Here is a 19482-nt window from a genome sequence, read left to right as displayed (position 1 = left end):
ATCGTCTATGCAGGGCTATAAACCGGAAATTTCTCAAATTTTAAACGCCGCAATGGAGATTCCGCACTTTGGCTATCGATATAGTGGCCCATTCTCGAATGACTCTAGCAGGAAATTCTCTCTTATTGGCTCTAAAAATTTTAGCGGTAACCGGATTTTTGTTACTGCAAGAAAAAGCGTGGAGACTCCTGTTTCCGAGAAGAGGAAGAGAGGAAGGAAAAATGCAGAACGGAGGAAGTTGAGATGAATGAGGCAACAGATGAGGTGATCATGACCCCACGGAAATGGAGTGCACGAGACGGCACGGCGCGGCGCAGCGCGGCCCGGCCCGGCACACGGTGGATCGAGCCAGTAGGAGAGTCGGACAAGATTTGGAAACTTTAAAAACTTATTACTTCGTCTATACACGATTTTGAGGTTCTTAAAGTGGTTTCATTGGTTTTCTCGTAAAATTTTCTTCAAGAAGCACCCCTTGAAATTCGAAATGTGACGAAATAAACATCAAAATTTGCAGTTATAGTCATCAATTTCATGTCCGACCTCTCTATTTGACTCGATCCACTGTGCGGCAGCGTGACGGTCGGTGAGAAGGAGGGAAAATGAGATGAACCCTCCCGGATGAGCCCGGGCCCGCCTAAATGAGGGGAAGGTGAAGGACCAGATATATTGCTTCTCACGCATCGTCGGAACGCGGGCTATCGTACGATACCATCGGAAATTATTGATGGGGCCTTTAAAAGTCTCGACTTTGACAAGGTGCTCCGATGAGACTGTATGCAGTCTTACTCCACTGTTTTTGTAGGCGCTGGATTTCGTGTTGAATGTCCGACACGTGCGATTTTTGCAAAGTTACAATGTATAAATTACACGGATCAGTGTAGTGAAATTTGCAAAATGATCAATTGATATCATCTCGAAAAATACGTGCAACGCTACTGAGTTGTCGAAAAAAATCCTGCGGTTCATGAATTTTGTTGCACATGTTTAGTCAAGATTTCCGGGGGGAAAGGGGGAGGGAGAGGGAGAGGGGAAGTGAGAAGGAAAAGGGAAGGGTGGGGAAAGAGAGAGTGAGGGGGGTATAGTGGGGTGGGGGAGGGTAGAGGGAGTGAGGAAGGGAGAGAGAGAGAGGAATGATGAGTGAGATTAGAAGAAATGCCGAAAGAAAAAACGCCTTCAATTGAGAATGATACTGTGCAACACAGGGAAGCTCGAATAGTTGTATCATTCCATTATGTACGATATTCCGATGAGTAAAGTTTGTATTCACTCTGGAGATCGGGAGGGAAGAAAGAGGGTAGAGAGGGGGAGGCGGGAGAGAGAGGGGGAGAGGGGGCGAGAGAGAGAGCTGATTATACTGACAGGGTTGCCATTTTATGTGAGATCCTAACTTTTAAGAGGGCAATATTGGATTGTAGTTAAGGGGTATGTAGGAATGATGGACTTGGAGTCATAAGGGGCATGTAGTAACAATAGGCTTAAGATCATAGGGGACATGAACTATGATAGGCTTGTAGTCATTAGGAGTGTCTCTGAGTGACTATCGGAGATTTTCTTTTTTTCAATTTGCGATATTCACTCAAAACGTAATCAGACGTTCCTGAAAGGTGCGTTAGACCCATCACAGCACATAATATATAACAAATGAAGATTCTTACGTGCCGCTTCCTTGATCACCAGGATCTTACAATTAGCTGCCTATTCCTTTCGATGACGGGCACCAAATAAGAAGTAAACTCAGTCACTCATCATGACCTTGACGAAACTGGAGCATTCGAATCTTTCGCTCAAAAAGGCTCTGAGATCCGAGAATATTCTCTCAAACGATCGTGCTCTTCTCATCCTGACAAATCAGCATCATTCGGGATTATCGACCTTCAGTTTTAAAAAGAGGATTATGGATGCCACATCTCTTTTTCACACTGAGTATGTTTCAGGGGTACCCTGCGATCCGAACACAACTTTCTCGCACCCGAATTGTTGGAATCTTGCTCCTGGTGCGTTGCTACCAAAGACATAAAGACGGAGCACTAAAAGCAAAAAATGAAGCTTCTAGAGCTTCTTTTCAATCACCTCTACTATTGGCTAGAGGATTGGCGGCGAAATCGGGACAAGTTTGAATTCAAATGTAGGGCGGGAACTAGTAAATAAAATTGCGGAAACAAAGTATTTTAGGTTGATTTTTGCCCAAATTCAGGTACACACTCATATTTTTTTAACTTTAGGTTAGTTTCAGTCCGTCGTCGACCGATTAATTTCATTTGGGAGTAACGTTGATCTAGAACTGTAACGGCCTGTTTGAACCTGCAGAACCACCATGAGCAGAAGAAAAACTAACTTTATCTGAGATTACTGCCTGTTACCGAGCAAAAGTAGGTGTATTATATTAGGACGCAGACCGAACTTTCTTAGTATATTCGTTTTAGGAATTTAAAATACGTTTCAAAGAAGAAATGTGCAAAAATCAAGAGGACAAGTTCAAATCAAATTTCCGTTTGCCGCCATGGATTCCCGCGCTCATTTACACACTCACACAAGCGCGCAGCGCCGAACCTAGCTTCACTTTTTCCCCGTGCTTTTAGATACGAGCGCTCCGTCTTTATGTCTTTGGTTGCTACGAAAGAGGGTCGACCAGTCTAATACTCTAGGTCGGGGTCAGGCCGGAACGCCTCAGAATTTAGAACCGAAGTAGGGCACTCCGTCTGTTTCAACCTGAAACCTAGTTTCCAGGTGCTACTTATCCGTACTTCATTGTTCCAAAAAAATGTAAAGCGTGCACCGGAATGTATTCCTAGTAGAGCGATTTTAAAACCGAGGTCAAGTGCATTTGCCTCAATACTTAATGGTGATTATTAGCGAAAGTTTACGCATGAGTTCCACTCCTTCCGAGGCTAATCTTCTTTCCACTCCCTTGATTTTTCTTAGAATACATGAAAAATACCCGCAACAGCAGCCCCGTTCGATTTAACGGTTTGGTCACATAAAAAATAATAATCCCATAAGTTTCATCTTCTTCCGAATAATGGTCTGCTTAGTGCAGGGTAGACTGTTGCAGCGGAGCCTTGGTGGGTAGTGGGGTACTGCCGTGCTAAGGAAAAACATCTTATGAACACTCGGATGTTGCCAAATTTCATCTAATTTTCATCAAAACGTATAAATGCGTGAAATTTCCCTTGACTTAAAAAAATTAGAAAAATGTAATAGTCATTTAATCTAGAACACTTGATCATACTGAGAGGAAGTATTCGTAGCTTTACTGATGAATACATGTTTTATCCATGGAGATTTGGTAGCATTCGAATAGTCATACGAGAGTATCATACGACGTTACTTCTTAGCAGGGTAGGATCGAGGTGAGGATAATGAAAATTGAAGATGGGGGAAGGGAGTATAATCCGTGGATGTATCGGCTAAATGAGCCTATACTTTGTTCCTGTTAGTGCAGTTTATTGAATTTCAGAGCGACGGTATCATCCAATGTTGTTCTGAGCACTGAGATAATCTCTAAAAATTAATATTCATGATGGTGGCAAATTAATGTAAATTTTTTCAGGTAAAATGTCTTAACTGTTTTTTGCCTGCCCGCATTTGACCATGTGAATCTTAAAATTGTCTGATTAAACACTGAACTGAGACCAGGTTCCAGAGGAAGTAACTTAGTCAACCGAGAAAATTACCCCCGACCACCTTGATTACCGATCTGCGTTCTACTTTGCTCAAGGCATGCTGTACCTCTTTTCTTGTTCATCTAATATTACTGCGTTTATTTTTTTAATCTCTAATTTAAATGAAGTTATGAGAGGGCTTGTAACTGTGCTGCCAGATTTGCTACTCATTGGCTCTTATTCTAGGGTGAAAGGCTATTTGAAACGAGACGAGCGCTGACAAATTATGTGAAGAATCATACAATTTTTCGTAAATCCTTCCGGCTGATACTTGGAAATTGAAGTACAATCCCTTCCTTCGAATACCTACATAAATGTGGGTTAATTGAATAAGCTATACAGTATGGCATGTAATAGTGCATGTAATAGTATGGCTTGAAGCTATGAGATTCGAAAAGAGAAAAGGAGAATGTCCCTTCGTGACTTTTCAAGCCGATTAATGAAAAACTGGCTAAAGTTTCTTTTCCAGATGACTTGTTTGAAAATCAGGTACGAGATTGATAGAAAAATTGTATGAATAAAGAGAGCAGATAAGCTATGATGCCAAATGCTGAGAGAAATATGACTAATCTTCAGCAACGAAAATGCTGAAAGTTTACCGTTTATTACGCAGAAGTACAGAAAGGAGAGTCCTCCTCTTTTAAAAAGTCAGCCTTTTCCCTGTGTATTCTTGAGAAACTATATTCACAAATAAAGCTGATTAATGCTAAGCTCTGAATCAGCTTAATTTAAATTACCGAACACTCGTAATTTCTCAATCGATTTCACCACTAAACAATGCTTTCATACTGGCAGTTTGACTCATGAATTCTCATCAAAATTTTGTGCTAAGAATTATTCACGTAATTAACAATTTAGAGCAACTCATCAATACCAAGCTACAGATAATTTTCGTGTTCTTCAATTCAAACGTTCCTCTCGTTGAATAAAATCAGCGTTTACTTTGATCAACTCAATCGCAAGATATTAATTAGTTTTAAAGTCAATGTATTTTTATTTTTAACAAATCAAAAGTCCGAATGAGGCTGATTTTTGTAAAATCCAACATGAGACATTCGTAATCTCCAAACTTATGAAGCCATGACTCAGCGATAATCATTCTGCCTCTTTATGTATTACTAGCTTTATGTATTAATAGCCTCAGTATTATGCTTTACAAATTTAAGCTATTAAATCAAATAAAAATAACTATAAAAATAAATATAATTAAAATTGCAGTTTTCAGACTAATTTGGTTTGTTTTAAATAAAAGCCGTGTTCCTGTATAGATAGACCTAATTAATAGGTTTGTCTGTTTAAATACTATTCCTTTTTCTGTCGTTTTTAACATGGCAATATTTGGGCTATAAATGTCATCTATAAGTGTTATCTTGGGTTATAAGTGTTATCTGCATTTGCCTGTGTATGGAACATTGGAATTTTTTTAGATCAACTGAAAACGTCATTATACCACGCGGGGATTTAATTTGAAAAAATGTGAATTTTGCAAGAAAATAGTTTTCTAAACCAAATATGTAAGTAAAGGAGAATATGTGATGTAATGTTTGAATTTGGATCCTTTGGAAGCTGGATATTGTAGTCTTTTGGAGCTATATATGTAGTTAGATTTTCGCCCCCTCTCTCTTTGGAGGGACTAAAGCTTGAGGCACCCTTTACTTAAATCTATCTGTAAGTGTTCTCTCCCCAGCGACAAGGAGTATTTCATCTTGATAGAAACATCGAATGATTTGTAGCGATTTGGCAATATAAGAAAGGCGAACTCGTGGCTGTGAGTTCACCGAGCGATCAACTTCTCATCTTTCCTGGCACTTCTAATCATTGAGCGGTTAATAAGTTTATTCACGGCTACTTAAACCCACTAATATCCTCACGATCTTAACTTTTCGATCCTACTTCGTTGCGTCTAAACTTCCGAGCCCAATACTTTCGATCAGGCGCAATAATAATTATCGAGAGGATTACAAACTCGTCTTTAGATTTAAGCTATCGTCGATTCCATAAGTCATCAGAGTCTTTATTCGGAGCACGAGACAAATATCATCGACTTATATCTTCTAAGCTGATTCACTCCGATCCTATTGCATTACGAGGCTATTTTTGGAATAACCACTCTTCTTTTTGAAGAAAATAGCATCATGTGAAATTTTGATGAGTAGATAGGTCGCTGAGTTTGTGCGGATGAACACCTGCAAAAAAAATTTGACCCACTAAGCAGTATTTCAATAAATTTTAGTTTTGACGTTGAGCTCGATTTGCAAGACGAAAATGACTGAAAGTAACTCCTATACAAAGATATCAATTTTTTCGATGCAAAAATTCAAACTTCCCGCTCTTGAGAAAAACAATCATCTACTCGAGTCATATCGTACATTGTTTCTCATGAGCGGGGAGTTCATATTCGTAACCGATGCTAAATAACACCGTCATTATTTTGGTCCGACTTTCAACGTGATTTTCAACAACATTGGTTGCTCAAAACGTATTTTGAAGAGGAAACATGTATCAGATTGCTTTTATGCATATTTCGTCTAGTGGTCTACTGATGATAAAGTCAGGCGAGTAATTGCCGCATGAGTGGTCTCCATGGTCTGTGTATATTTATAATTAATTCAATCATTTCTTTTTTTTTTTTTCAATTTGATTAAACACTCAAATGCATTCCTTCGTGCAACGACGACGTATGAATGCAATGAGTTACAAATTTTGCTGTCGCAAGCGAAAGAAGTTGAAGGCGCGATGGCTTTTTCAATGGTAGGTCTGGATACAACTATTCGTGTTCTCGGGATATCCGTGTTGCATACACGAAAAGTTGCGGGCGCTTCGGCTTTCTCAAGCACAATGTATAACTGCGGTTCTAAGTTCACAGAGGTTTCCTAATTTTGCTTTTGCGATCGCGTTTACCATGAAGTCTTCGAAATTTGGATTAGTCTAGTACCTTGTCTAGTGATCAATTTGACCCCTTTTAATCCTACACGCTAAAGCGTTAGAAGCCGTACACTGAAAAAAAAATCTCGGTGTATTTACTAAGAAAAGAGTAAAATTACCAAGAATTCAGGGTTCTATTTTATCCCAGTTTTTTCTTGGTAAAATTACCATTTATGGAATTGGTAATTTTACCGAGAATCTCGGTAAAATTATTGAACTTTCTCGGTAATTTTACTGGACCTTGGTAAAAACGCCAATATTTTTTATCGACTGTGGCAGAATTACCGAGATAAAATGGCAAAGTTACCGGGAATTGATTACCAATAAAAGTGGTATTCTTACCTAAGAAGAACAGTAAAAATACCGGTTTTTAGGTAGGCTTACCAGTCTGTCGTGGTAAAATTACCAATAATTGGTAAAAAAAGTTAGATGGTAAAGGTACCAACTGACCTTGGTAAAAACGCAGAGATTTTTTTTTCAGTGTAGTGATACAGTTGATGATCATTTTAGTTTCAGGGGTGCCGGTGGGAAATAGCACGAAGACGTCGCAATTTTCTGGTGCAGGTATGTCGCCGTTTGGAGTCACGCAAGTCAAGTATCGGCAAGATTCATCCGACACCGTCAGCTGTCTCGAGCCTGATCCTGACGACGAAGATTCATCGAAAAGTAAGAGCACTGCTAGTTTCCAAAGTTTCAAAAATTAAACATGGCTTAGCGCTCAAAGGAGCTTTAATGCAGCGAATTCCATTTGGGGCATGATTTTCGGGAGATACTGGAGTTGATGAGTTTCATTCTCGGTTAGGAGATCAAATCATTGATCAAAGCAATTCTGATCGAGCGCCATCAGACGTGTCAGAACAGCCGGAGCACAACCTCAAATTTTGAAGAGTAAAATGATTAGGCACTAACAGTAACGGATCAAGAAATTTGGCAACACTGGATTTCCTCCATTTAAACCTATGCTAAATAATCAATTCTTGTCAGAGCACCTGGTCCCTCCAGGAATCGATACATTTCAATAGGTTTAAATGGAGAAAATACAATGTTGCCAATTTGCTGGATCCGCCCATGGGCACTAATGAATTAGAGACATGAATTTATGTGCTGCTAAGTTCATTTTTGAGTGATCACCTCTGAAAATGTATAAACAAAACTACTTTTACAGGCTAAAATTGACTGATTAAACACTCCCGGTGGGCCAATACGCTCTAAATGAAACTATGAAATAAGAAATATTCTATCGATAGACAGAGGATACTCTTTTAGTATTCTCGGATAGAAAATTTTTTAATATACACATAATTTCGGATTTTTCAAGGACTAACTCCAGTTTTACCGCCAAAATTTCTAAAAATAACACTCATATCCTATCTGAGAGCGCCGCAAAATCCCAAAATACCGATAATTAGAGTCCCTTTTATACTGAGAGTCAAGACAAAACCCCCTCATGGAGTCCCAAACGGGAATAAAGATTACAGAAACTGAACGTTTTTCGTAATCTTTGATCGGCCCATTCTCAAATTCCTTTCTCCGTTCCTTCTCTCATTCCGTTTGTTCCTTGCCGAACCCGTAATTCCCTGGTCCATTCCAGAGTATAATCTTTGCAATCGGTGAAAATGTAATCTTTATTCCCGTTTGTGACACTGTGAAGGCCTAAAATACGGGAACCAATCAGAAATGGATTCAAATTGTCTTGACTCTCAGTATAAAGGGACTCTACCGATAATCGTCGATTAATATTGATTATTTACGGACTTTTCAGGAGATATGGAGGTGCGTCTGATGTATGATGATAAGTACGAGTCGTTCGTGATTTTAGACAATGAGTTGGTTTTCGATAAAGTAGGCTCCAACGGTGGCCCAGACGGGCGGGAGACTTGGGAGAGTAACGCAGATTTTCTCCTGTCGATAATCGGCTTCGCGGTGGATCTTGCTAACGTCTGGCGGTTCCCATATTTGTGCTACAAAAACGGAGGTGGTGAGTACTCCTTAACTAACTACCCTAAGATTTAAATAGTCTTGTGAATCCCTAGGTTTGTACACTGAAAAAAAAGGATTGCTAATACACCGATTTAGGGTGGAGCAAAATTTGCTTCACTTCGTAAAGCTTTCTTATCCGTGCACGGTGTTGAATCAAGTGAACGACTAGCACGAATTGCTACACCGATTTGCTACATCTGCACGCCTTCATGCAGTTAATCTTGCATCGAGTGGCTTGGAAGTGTAACTGCATTTTTTGGTATTGGTACTTTGCGAACAGTAAAAATAGCTCAATAGTTAGGCTGAAATAGCGGAATACACAGAAAAATAGCGATATTTACGGAAGAATAACTAAAAAGGTAACAGGCTTAGCTTTTCAGAGAGCAAAATCACCTACACGCGTGTGTGTAAGTTAGCTGAAATTTGTGTAGCGATTTTACCTGCATGGTTTGCACGTTCATTTTTTAGCTACACTATGCCATGAAATACCCGCGTGCACGGCAATTTCAGCAATATTTTTTTTTCAGTGTAGGAAAAAACCTGATCACTCGAATTCATTCAAACTTCGTGTGAAAATTGAGTTGGAAAAACAAAAACCAGCGAGTATTTCTCGTTACCTGATGGTATTATCCCCGAGTACTTATCAGAAACGTTTTGAAGGCAGCAAAAATAAGCGGAAAGGGATAAAACCACGATTTTCCTGTTTTTGATGCCAAATAAATGGAGTAAAAGATTGGATGTGATCACGAGTTTCCAAAAAATAATCTAGTTGCATAGAAATAGAATGGGCCTGTTGCATGCAAGAGATACAGCCGCGCGAATAGACTTTTTAGAGGTTAAATGACACGAAAATTACGATGGTCACATTAAAAAAGTCTGAAATACACTCCTTACTGCGCAATTTGCATTGTTACGAACGCGCTTTTTCAAATTTCCCGCGTCTGGAGGCAGTTTTCTAATCACCGGAAACGAGCAAACGGTGGGCTCAGTGATTTCCGGAAGATGCCGAGTCGTTGTTGTTGTTGTTATTTTTTCCTTCAGTTTGTTTACAAAACCAACGTGATCTCTTATAGTGGTCCATATACGCTTTATGCGGTACATAACCAAATCGATAAACTTTTAAATATCCAACCAGTATCCAACACAATCCTTCTACATTTCATTTCACGATATCACGAGCTCCGATTTTTAGGTTATGTTGTCAGTTTTAGTTGACCGGAAATAGCCGCGAGTTGCCGTTAATTGTTTCCGTTAAAAAACTGCCCTCAGACGCGGGAAATTTGAAAAAGCGCGTTCCTATCAACGCAAATTGCGCAGTGAGGAGTGTATTTCAGACTTTTTCAATGTGACCATCGTAATTTTCGTGTCATTTAACCTCTAAAAAGTCTATTCGCATGGCTGTATCTCTTGCATGCAACAGGCCCATTCCAACATCGTAGCAATGACATATTCAAAATTTATAGGTTTCTACTTTCCACTTATCGTCTACAAAATTATGAAAAGAAGCGCACATTTTCCACAAAAAATGTTTTAGTATCCATGTTAAAGAAAAAATAACAACTCTCACCTACTAGGTATAGCGAGATATCCATATTTTGCATGTATTTTTAATTTTATTGTTTGTCGAACATACCAGGTGCTTTCCTGGTGCCTTATACGTTGATGCTGGTTTTCGGTGCCCTACCATTGTTTTATATGGAGCTGAGTCTGGGACAGTACAGCCGTCAAGGTCCTATCAGTGTATGGAGGATATGTCCGTTGTTCAAAGGTATAAAAATGTCTGTTTACTTCACAATTTGATTATAGAGATATGTATCAGGTTTTTCAATATTTTTCTTGTTCTGAGATCATGCATCAAGTTACACAAATTTACAATCTATGGAAGAATCGAGTACAGAGAATGTGGTCACCCAGAAATACTGCAATCGGGCCCCCACCCTCTGTTACGTAGCTCATAAAGTAACTGAAGATAAAAATATAAAACGGGTAATTTTTACGAGTTTAGAAGTTCTACGTGATATCACTCGCGATGAAGTCGGAATTAATCGGAATTAAAGGGTTTTTCGGAGGAAACTGGTGCTTAAAGAGAAAAAGTAGGAATGCACTGGATTTCTTAGTAATTCTCTTGAAAAAACAATAAACACACTAAAATACAAAAAACAAATGGGTATACAAGGCTAGAGGAGAATTAAAACAACCAGGACGTTTCGGGCCAATTAGTTTATAGCTTCTGTTCCAGTTGAGAATGGACAATGGGCATGTAGGTAATTGGCCAGAAACGTCCTGGTTGTTTTATATCTCCTCTAGCCTTGTACACCCATTTGTTTTTTGTATTTTAAGTGTGTTTTTATTGTTGTCTGCATTCGGGCTATTGTGTCTCTCGCTCTCTTATCTTAAAAAAACACTGCATTGTTTTCTAATGTGGTCCAACTTTCGATTCTTTAATAGAATGTTTGCAGTTGCAATATTTTTCGGGGGTGAATTTGAAGTCTTTTTGTATATGTTATACTATCTCAAGAATAACATCTTTAGTGTCTAATTTTCGGGACGTTTTTGGTGCTGAACAGGTGTGGGATTCTGCGCGGTGCTGGTAGCGTTTTACGTGTCGTTTTACTACAACGTGATCATCGGATGGTCGCTCTACTTCCTGGTGGCGAGCGCGACTCCGGAACTGCCATGGCTTCGCTGCAACAACACCTGGAACACAGCTTCTTGTGTCGACCCGCACAACACAACCGCCCGCCACAACTATACCTCCGCCCTCCTCCCCCACTCCGCCGCCAGCGAGTATTTCCAGTAAGTATCCTCCGATACACCACTATTCGGGAAAATTATAACGATCATACGAACCGATATATGGACTGCATTTACTCTATAAACTCTGGCCCGGTTTAAAAACGACGTGTGTGCCATTAGTTTCCCTATGCACATAAGTATTTTTTCATATGAGCCAGAATTTATAGCTCCAAATTGCAAAATGCAGTCCATATGTTCAAAAACCTGGACTCTCGGTTGAGCGAACCGATATTTTCGGTTGATAGAACCGAGAAACGTCGGTCTGCATGGAATCAACATGTTCCATAAGAACATACGTTTTTTGGTTGGATAAGCTGTTTCCTCGGTTCACAATACAGTAGTTTCATTCCGTCAACCGAGAGAATGGACACGAATACATGCATGTGAAATATATGCAAATAAATAGTGAAAACACAATGGTAGGAACCCTGGAACCTTCACTTTCTAATAAATAACAACACTCATCATATCATATTTTTACCTGCATATTAAGCTATGTTTTGAATAGCTTACACAAGTTTACTAAACATCGATTTGTTCGCCAAGAAAAATCCTCAGCTTGTCGCATTAAAACCAAAAAGAGGGTAATTCTAAGGGTTGATGGGTGGCATCTCGAAATCAAAATTTACCTCCTGTCATAAGAGATTCCTGCAGGGTCTTCATTTGCCTCCTACTTAGACCATTCAATATAGACTTCGAAACCCCATGTCCGATGAACAAAAAGGCTTGATGTCATCCCTTATTCAAAATATAGCCCTTAAATTGTAATCAAAATTAACTATGGCAGTCTAAACACACTGATTCAATGATTTAATTCGTGATTTCAGTCGCGCCGTTTTGGAAATGCAACTAAGCAGTGGTTTGGATCAGATTGGTTACCCCAAATGGCAACTTGTGCTTTGTGTCCTCTGCGTTTACTGTATGCTATACTTGTCACTTTTCAAAGGAGTCAAAGCCTCAGGTCAGCCTACTTTACCTTCAATTTAATTGCAAAAAACATTTCCTTAGAAATTTAATTTTTTTAGAACAGCAAAAAATCTACTTGAGCTTAAAAATTTCAACTTATAATTTTCAATGCTAAGCTTTTTCGATATAATGATCTCAGGAACCTCTGGTCAAAATTTCAAGTAATAATTTGCATTGTAAGTAAATGGAATTTTTATCTGTCTCAACAAATTTTTTCACATCTTCATCCACCGAATTTTAGCACACCAAAATGTACGTGCTTCTTATGTAGATTTTGCTGTGTTATTACAATGTAACCGTCGAATAAATAATCGTATATTTTCTTTATTCTTCTGGAATTGAAGTCTATTTCTCATGATTCTGAATTTTAATCTAAAACTACTAACGCTTAAATTTAAACACATTTCAGGGAAAGTTGTTTGGATCACTGCGACAATGCCATACGTAGTATTAGCGATCCTATTGGTGAGAGGATTGATGTTACCCGGTGCTCTGCAAGGCATAGTTTATTATTTGAAACCAGAAGTCTCAAAGTTACGTGATACCCAGGTAATTCTTTTAAACTTAATTGCGAGTTTTTGTTCGTACTTTCTCTCTCCCTTCCGTGGATTCGGACTTTAACCATCGGAGTATCGTAAATAATGGAATGATACAACTATTCAACCTTCTGTGTGTTGCACAGTATCATTCTCAATTGAAGGCGTTTTTTCTTTCCTCGAGGCTTTCCTTCTGACCTCACTCCTCATTCCTCTATCTCTATCTCTATCTCTATCTCTATCTCTATCTCTATTTCTCTCTTTCTCTTTCCCTCTAATCCGTCATTTGATACTATCGTGCTGCGAAAAATAATAGAGAGACCAACTTTTTCACGTTGAATTTTCTTCTTTTGATTAAGTTGAGTGCAATAAATTGGTTGACTCCACAGATATATTGCGGACTCTTGTATGTGAAGTTTTAATGAGGGGTTTATCTCAATCATTCTATCAATCTCTAGAATTCTAACCAACTATTCTTAAAAATTACATGAGAAATAGTGATTTTTTTAAATTTAATTTTCCGTTTGGACCGAAAAGGAACATCTCCTCAGAACGTCACTCTTGTGCTCAGAGCTCTTGGGCAACACGACAGAATAATATTCAAAGAGACAAGAGGCTCATTCTCTTTTTTACAAGATACGTTTCATTTTCCCAGCAACGATATGCTCTCCACGAGGTAAATGATTAAAAGGGGTTTGTCGGTGCGGCGTTTCAAGGCTCGACGATTTAAGTTTGCGGTTTCTTCCGAGAACAAAGTTTTGATGCAACATGCCGAGTTTCAATTTTTAAACTCCGTGAAGCACGTTCCTCGTCCACCGCGCCGTGTTCCCGTCTTTATTGCTTGCTTTTCGCCGTCTTTCAACTTTAATCATCACCATTAGCTTCAATTAGTCCTCGCCGTGAGCCTCCCGCTTTAACCTCTCGCCTAATTCGACCAATTTCCCCTGAGTTGCAGGGATTTTTATGTGAGCATGAATGAGGGATAGGCGAGTATCTACAGGGACGTCGCGTCGTGGGTGGGAAAGTTTTCATCATGGGTGTCGGAGTGTCTGACACATTGCATGACCGGGTGCACAGGCACTAGATGCAACTTTTTTGGTCCACAGATTGATGATGGATCTATGCCGGCAGTGAACAAAGATTAAAATATTATGAATATATTTTGCTGAAGTGCTAGTTTTGCTTTTAACTTTGTAGCGCAGGACAAATCGAATCTATAGAAGCACACTTAAACTGCCGACTTTAAAAAGAATTAATTTACATTATTCATATTCAAATTCATACTTCAATGACTTGTTCCATATTTCTATCCATCACCCGTAATTCCAATTCACGCTCGCTCCTAAAATAGCTATTTTCCCTAGAGGGGCTCATTTTTTATTGAAATATATAACTATTGAATCAGTATCACGGACAACTCTGACCAAATTTTGGTGAAATTCGAGGGACTTTTCTAGTATTGAGAGCGTTCATAAAATACGTGGTGCACTTTTTTGGAATTTTTTGCCCCCTCGCCCTCGGCCCTTTTAACGCTTTCTTGACTCGGGTTGCTATCCCTAAACACGTTAGAACAAGTGGCGTAATGCTCTCTTCGACCACCTCTCCCCTTCAAGCGTTGAGTAATTCATGAACGTTCCCTAAATGGATCCTTGTGAAGGATTGCAAAAGTCTTCCATTGCATAAATTGGAAGAACTAGGGAGAAAATCTTATGATCCTGACAAACTATCGCCTTCTTTAACCGAAATATATTTTTATTGATTAATTTATTTTACTTTATCTTAGAGTTTACCATTTTCGAATATTTCACAAGGATCCATTTACGAGACTATCTGATTTTATTGTACTGAAAGTTCGTTAAAATTGAGGAGCTTTCCGGGAAAAGGGCACATAGCAAAAAATTGCGTCTGAGAGAAATGCATTAGAAGTTTTGGTCATTACTCTATGGTCACTGACAGTGACTTTCGTTCGAAATCGGGAGTCCAAGCTGCGATGAAAGGTACCAGCAGTGGCCAGAAATTTATGATGGAAACTTAAAATGCATTTTTCTCAAACGCTATTTTTTGCTATGTGCCCTTTTTCCGGAAAGCTCCTCAATTGACCTTTTCCTGGTGCAGTGTTTAAGATCCTCTTAGTTCAGTCAATTTTATCTCCGAACGAAAAGGGAATGCTTACGGATCAACTATAAAAACGACACTGAATTTAAGCATGAGCTGTCTGAACGAGCAAGTCTACCGTTTCATTGTCTAACCGAATGCGGTATTTCGCGTACGGACGGTCTTTTTTAGGCGTTGCATTTTAGCCAAACCCGTGATTTTACAGAAAATTCATCGTAGGGTGATCTTTAGCCTTTACTGGTGGTGACAGTAATGACATAACTGTGATTGAATATGAATTATCGGACTATCAAGCTATGATGCAACACCAAACCCAATGAATTCTAGCGACAAGTCCAGGTCTTCGGAGGCTATATTTTAAAGACGTAAGACAAAAGAGGAATTTCCATTGTCAATGATGGGTAACCGGAAAAGTTTTTAGATCGATTTCTAGACCGATTAACATGAGAGCATTTGTATACTAATTGACGTACGCCCCATTGGAAAAATTTAACATTTTGCGATGCAAATCATTTTTTTTTTCCACATTTTAATGACCCAGGGACTAATGGGTGTGAGAATACCTTAAGCCAACTTTGCTTTATCAGCTTAAACTCAGAGGTTGCTACAACGAACTTTAATGGTTCATATTTTTAAATCTTGACTACTGTTCTTCTAAAATATAAAATCATAAGAATAATGCGTAACCTATAACGCCTGCGCGAAGCGCTTTCGGGTGGTCGGACCGTGAAGCGGTCATGGGGGGTGGGGGGGGGGGTAGGTAGCCCCCTAGTTTTGAATATAATGGTTTGTATGAGAGGCTAAGCCCGAATTTTTTAAATTTGATTTTTAGGTGTGGATTGACGCAGCAATCCAGATCTTCTATTCTGTCGGCGCTGGTTTTGGCGTTCATTTGTCTTATGCCAGTTACAATAGTTTCCATAACAATTGTTATAGGTAAGTTTTATTAGCCAATAAGTACCCTTTTCCATACTCCTTTATTTCACTCGAAGTAGTAGTACTCAAAACGATCCCTACAGCAGCGCCATAGTTAAAGTAGACACTTCGCGTTGCGTCGTAAGGCGGCGTTCTAATTAGACTCATTCGTAAAATAACTTAGTTGCATAAGGAAAGAAATGGCACATACGTTGTTCCTAAAATGAGTCGGAAAGAGTAGCTCCTAAATGAAAAATGAAGTAAAAAAAAAGGCAAATTTATCAAAGGCAGTTTTATTAGCTCTCAATTGCCGATCTGCTACTTAATACTTAACATTCACCTCATATAAATCAAGTTCAAAGGAGCGTGTAAAAAAACCGCCTACCTATGTATAATATCAATGGTCGATACATCGTTTCGAAAAAAAAGTCATTTCAGAATTTTTGTTAGACTTCATTACGATGTCAAGTATGGTAAGCTTATTGAATGTCTTGGCATTGCTAAGTATATGTATCAACTATTCTTGTCTCCAAACACTAACGCATAATGCACTGTTAACTGCATGACGGAAAATCCAGACGTATACCAGAACCAGAACGTTGAAAACCGAGATAACTGGTTTTGAACTTTCACCATCAGTATATGTATTTATGGCTGTCCATAAAATACGCACGAAACGTTAAATTTGGGATATTTACACCGTGTATCCCTCCTGCCTTCCATAGCTATTATGACGTAGGGATCCTTTTCTATCACTTTTAATCCTTAAATGCGTAAGAGCATAATGGCGTAATTTTCCTAGACCTATCCGCTCCCTCTTAAAATGTTACGTATTTAAGTACAGTTTCTTTGCTTTAATCTATTTTGAATAATTTCTTTTTTTTCAGGAGTTGCTTGGTAACAACGGCTGTAAATTGCTTCACTAGTTTTTTCTCTGGACTTGTAATTTTTACGTATTTGGGCTTCATGTCGTTTCGGCAAGGGATCCCTATTAGCTCAGTGGCGACAGAAGGTAAATAATTGAATCTAATTTAATTGTATTCACGAGGGGAACAAATTGCACCTGGTTGGCTAATTCACTAGGAAGTTAGTTTTAAGGACATTATTATTAGTGAAAAGTGCCAGAAATGTATGGCAAGTATTGCTCTTTACAGCACAAAAATCTTAGCCACCTCTAAAAAGAAATTATGAAGTTAAATTCTTACTATTCCATTCAAAATCTAAGATTAAACCTGAATGCTAATTAAAATGTTTCATAATCGTAAGTTAATTTTTGTAATTAAGTAAGTAGTGTGGCTACAAGCCTGTATTTCAAATTACAAATCTAGAGGAAATAGCATCATTACGTAAAAGTGCTTACTTAAAGTTTCTATTGATAGGAACCCTACTTTTTTGTTCACTACCTTCAATCTTCATTCGATTTTAATACCAGTATACCAGTGCACATTGAATTCAGACTTTCGTCGGGGGAAAAATGACTTCCCTGAATGAAGTCAAAAGAGCGCTCTTCCAGCCAGGAGGTGATTTTTTCCCGAGGACAGCTTCCTTTCAGAGAATTTTTAAGTTTTGCACGTAGGAATGAAAAATGAATATGCACCTCTGGTATTAATAAAAGCGCGAAGACTGAAAGTAACAAGCAAAGATATTAGTATACCTATTAAGGAACTTATTTACAGCTATTTAAGGCTTATTCCACAACTATACTCATATCTTACTATTTCTTTTCAAGATGACTTAGTGGTGTCGTTGTGTATGCCTCAATTCTGTTATAAAAGTGTCTTGATTTTATCCTCTTTTTTGATTCTCTGTAGGTCCCGGCCTGGTGTTCCAGGTTTACCCTGAAGCGGTTGCTACTCTTCCAGGCTCTCAAATTTGGGCCATGCTCTTTTTCTTCATGCTCATCATGCTCGGCTTGGACTCGGCGGTAAGCTAATATTTATATTAATATAAATATTAACTTTATTAATATTTTATTAATATTAATATTTATTTTCAATCCTTGTAAACTTGAATTCTTGAGGGTAATGCTTAAAAAAGTTGGTAAAATTATCAGCTTTTTTTTAGTCATTAATACCAAAACCCATGTATTAAGAAAAGCTATTTAAAATTCTTATTCGTCACGCGTTCAGGGCACACCGTTGCTGAACCACGATGGAGCTTTACTTCCAAAATTGATAAAAAAAAAAATAAAAAAAAATGAAGAAAACCTCTGGCGACTTATCCTTCGTGACACAAGGGCCAGTTTTGCCACATCAGGTCTTTATCCTTTGTCAACAAAATCTAGAAAAACTATTTTGGGGGATTTTAGGGTCTGCACGGTATATTTTACTGCCAGAATATCAGTATTAATAGTTTTAGGTCGGATATTTTGGAATAATATGGCTAAACTTTCGGTTGAAGGTTCATAGTGCCTGTAGAATTGTGGCCAAAGGTTAAGCCCGCAATAAAGGCTCAAAGTAGTTTTCCTGCCAAAATCCTGCTGCCAGGACTTTATGTCCACCTACCTTTCGTCCATTAAATAAATGTCAACCGCTATTTATGTCCACTACACGTTAAGTCCAGTCTTTATTAAGTCCACATGATTTAATGTCCAACCATGAATATATTCAAAATATTATGTCCACATTTTTTTCTTCTCATTTAAATGACAGGAACCACCTCAAAAATAAACGCATGCCACTACTAGTTAGTTATATAGCTAGTATATTTTAAGACGTTCAACGTCACAGGCTATTAACGTCTTTACAGAGAATTTTGAAAATGGGAGTATATACGAAAATTTAGATTTTTAAATTAAGAGAGGTGAAGAGTTCCTTCATTCTTACAAACATTTCATTCATGAATCAAGTCATGAAAGAGAACAGACTCTAAGAGCAGATAAAAACATATGTTCATGTGTACACTGTACGGATATGATAAGATGAAAACCAAAGCGGGAGCCTAGGAAACGCTCCAATGCCAAATTAAACTTTTTTCAGTAACAGATGCAGTCAAAATTGAAAGTCCTCTTTAACTAGTTATTTCGTGCGCCTTCAATCTTGTAGGATACTGTGCAACGCCTCTGACGCGAAATAGTTGCTTAAAGCGTTGTTGCGGCGCGGCAGGCGACCAGCGTGACACGCGCATAGGCGCCTACAAACCTAACGGGATACTTCACGCATTGCGCAATGCGTGAAGTATCCCGTTAGGTTTGTAGGCGCCAGTACGCGTTCTGCGCTGCTAACACGCCGCTCCGCTCTGAGTTAGGCTCTAATATTTGAACTCGCGGAGTCAGCGTTTTTTAACTTATGATTTTGAAATGTTTGCACTCTCTGCATTGATTATTCCCTTTTAAACTGATGCAAAAGAAATATATACTACTGGAAAATATAATGTGTTTTTTGTAAATATAATAGTCGTTCCGTGTCAAATTTAACGATTTCCAAAGCATTCAAATTTATTCTTTTATGTTTTGGGCTTTTACTGTGCTGCAGCGTGGTGTAAGCGCAACTAAACGCTTAAAATTGGACGTATTTGACTCAAGAAGGTCGATGTACAAATAAGTTAAAAACAAAAAATTGCGTGCTTCTTAGTTTTTTTCCTCTTTT

At 38.5% G+C, this 19482-nt stretch overlaps 1 protein-coding gene across 3 annotated transcripts in view; it reads left to right on the top strand.

Moving 5' to 3' along the window:
• LOC109035083 (sodium-dependent noradrenaline transporter) overlaps positions 1–19482 on the top strand; it is a 61771-nt gene that overhangs the window by 29106 nt on the left and 13183 nt on the right. For all 3 annotated transcript variants that reach the window (XM_019048565.2, XM_019048564.2, XM_072297967.1), the window contains 9 exons: positions 7098–7253; positions 8350–8565; positions 10204–10335; positions 11135–11363; positions 12191–12324; positions 12739–12878; positions 15813–15916; positions 16783–16907; positions 17707–17819. In XM_019048565.2, the coding sequence (XP_018904110.2) occupies positions 7098–7253; positions 8350–8565; positions 10204–10335; positions 11135–11363; positions 12191–12324; positions 12739–12878; positions 15813–15916; positions 16783–16907; positions 17707–17819 (1349 nt within the window). The remainder of the gene's footprint in view (positions 1–7097; positions 7254–8349; positions 8566–10203; positions 10336–11134; positions 11364–12190; positions 12325–12738; positions 12879–15812; positions 15917–16782; positions 16908–17706; positions 17820–19482) is intronic.

Source organism: Bemisia tabaci, chromosome 3 (genome assembly GCF_918797505.1).
Source record: "Bemisia tabaci chromosome 3, PGI_BMITA_v3".
Classification (NCBI taxonomy): Eukaryota; Metazoa; Arthropoda; class Insecta; order Hemiptera; family Aleyrodidae; genus Bemisia; species Bemisia tabaci.
Note: the sequence above shows the minus strand (reverse complement) of the source record. Positions and strands in the feature narration are given on the sequence as shown.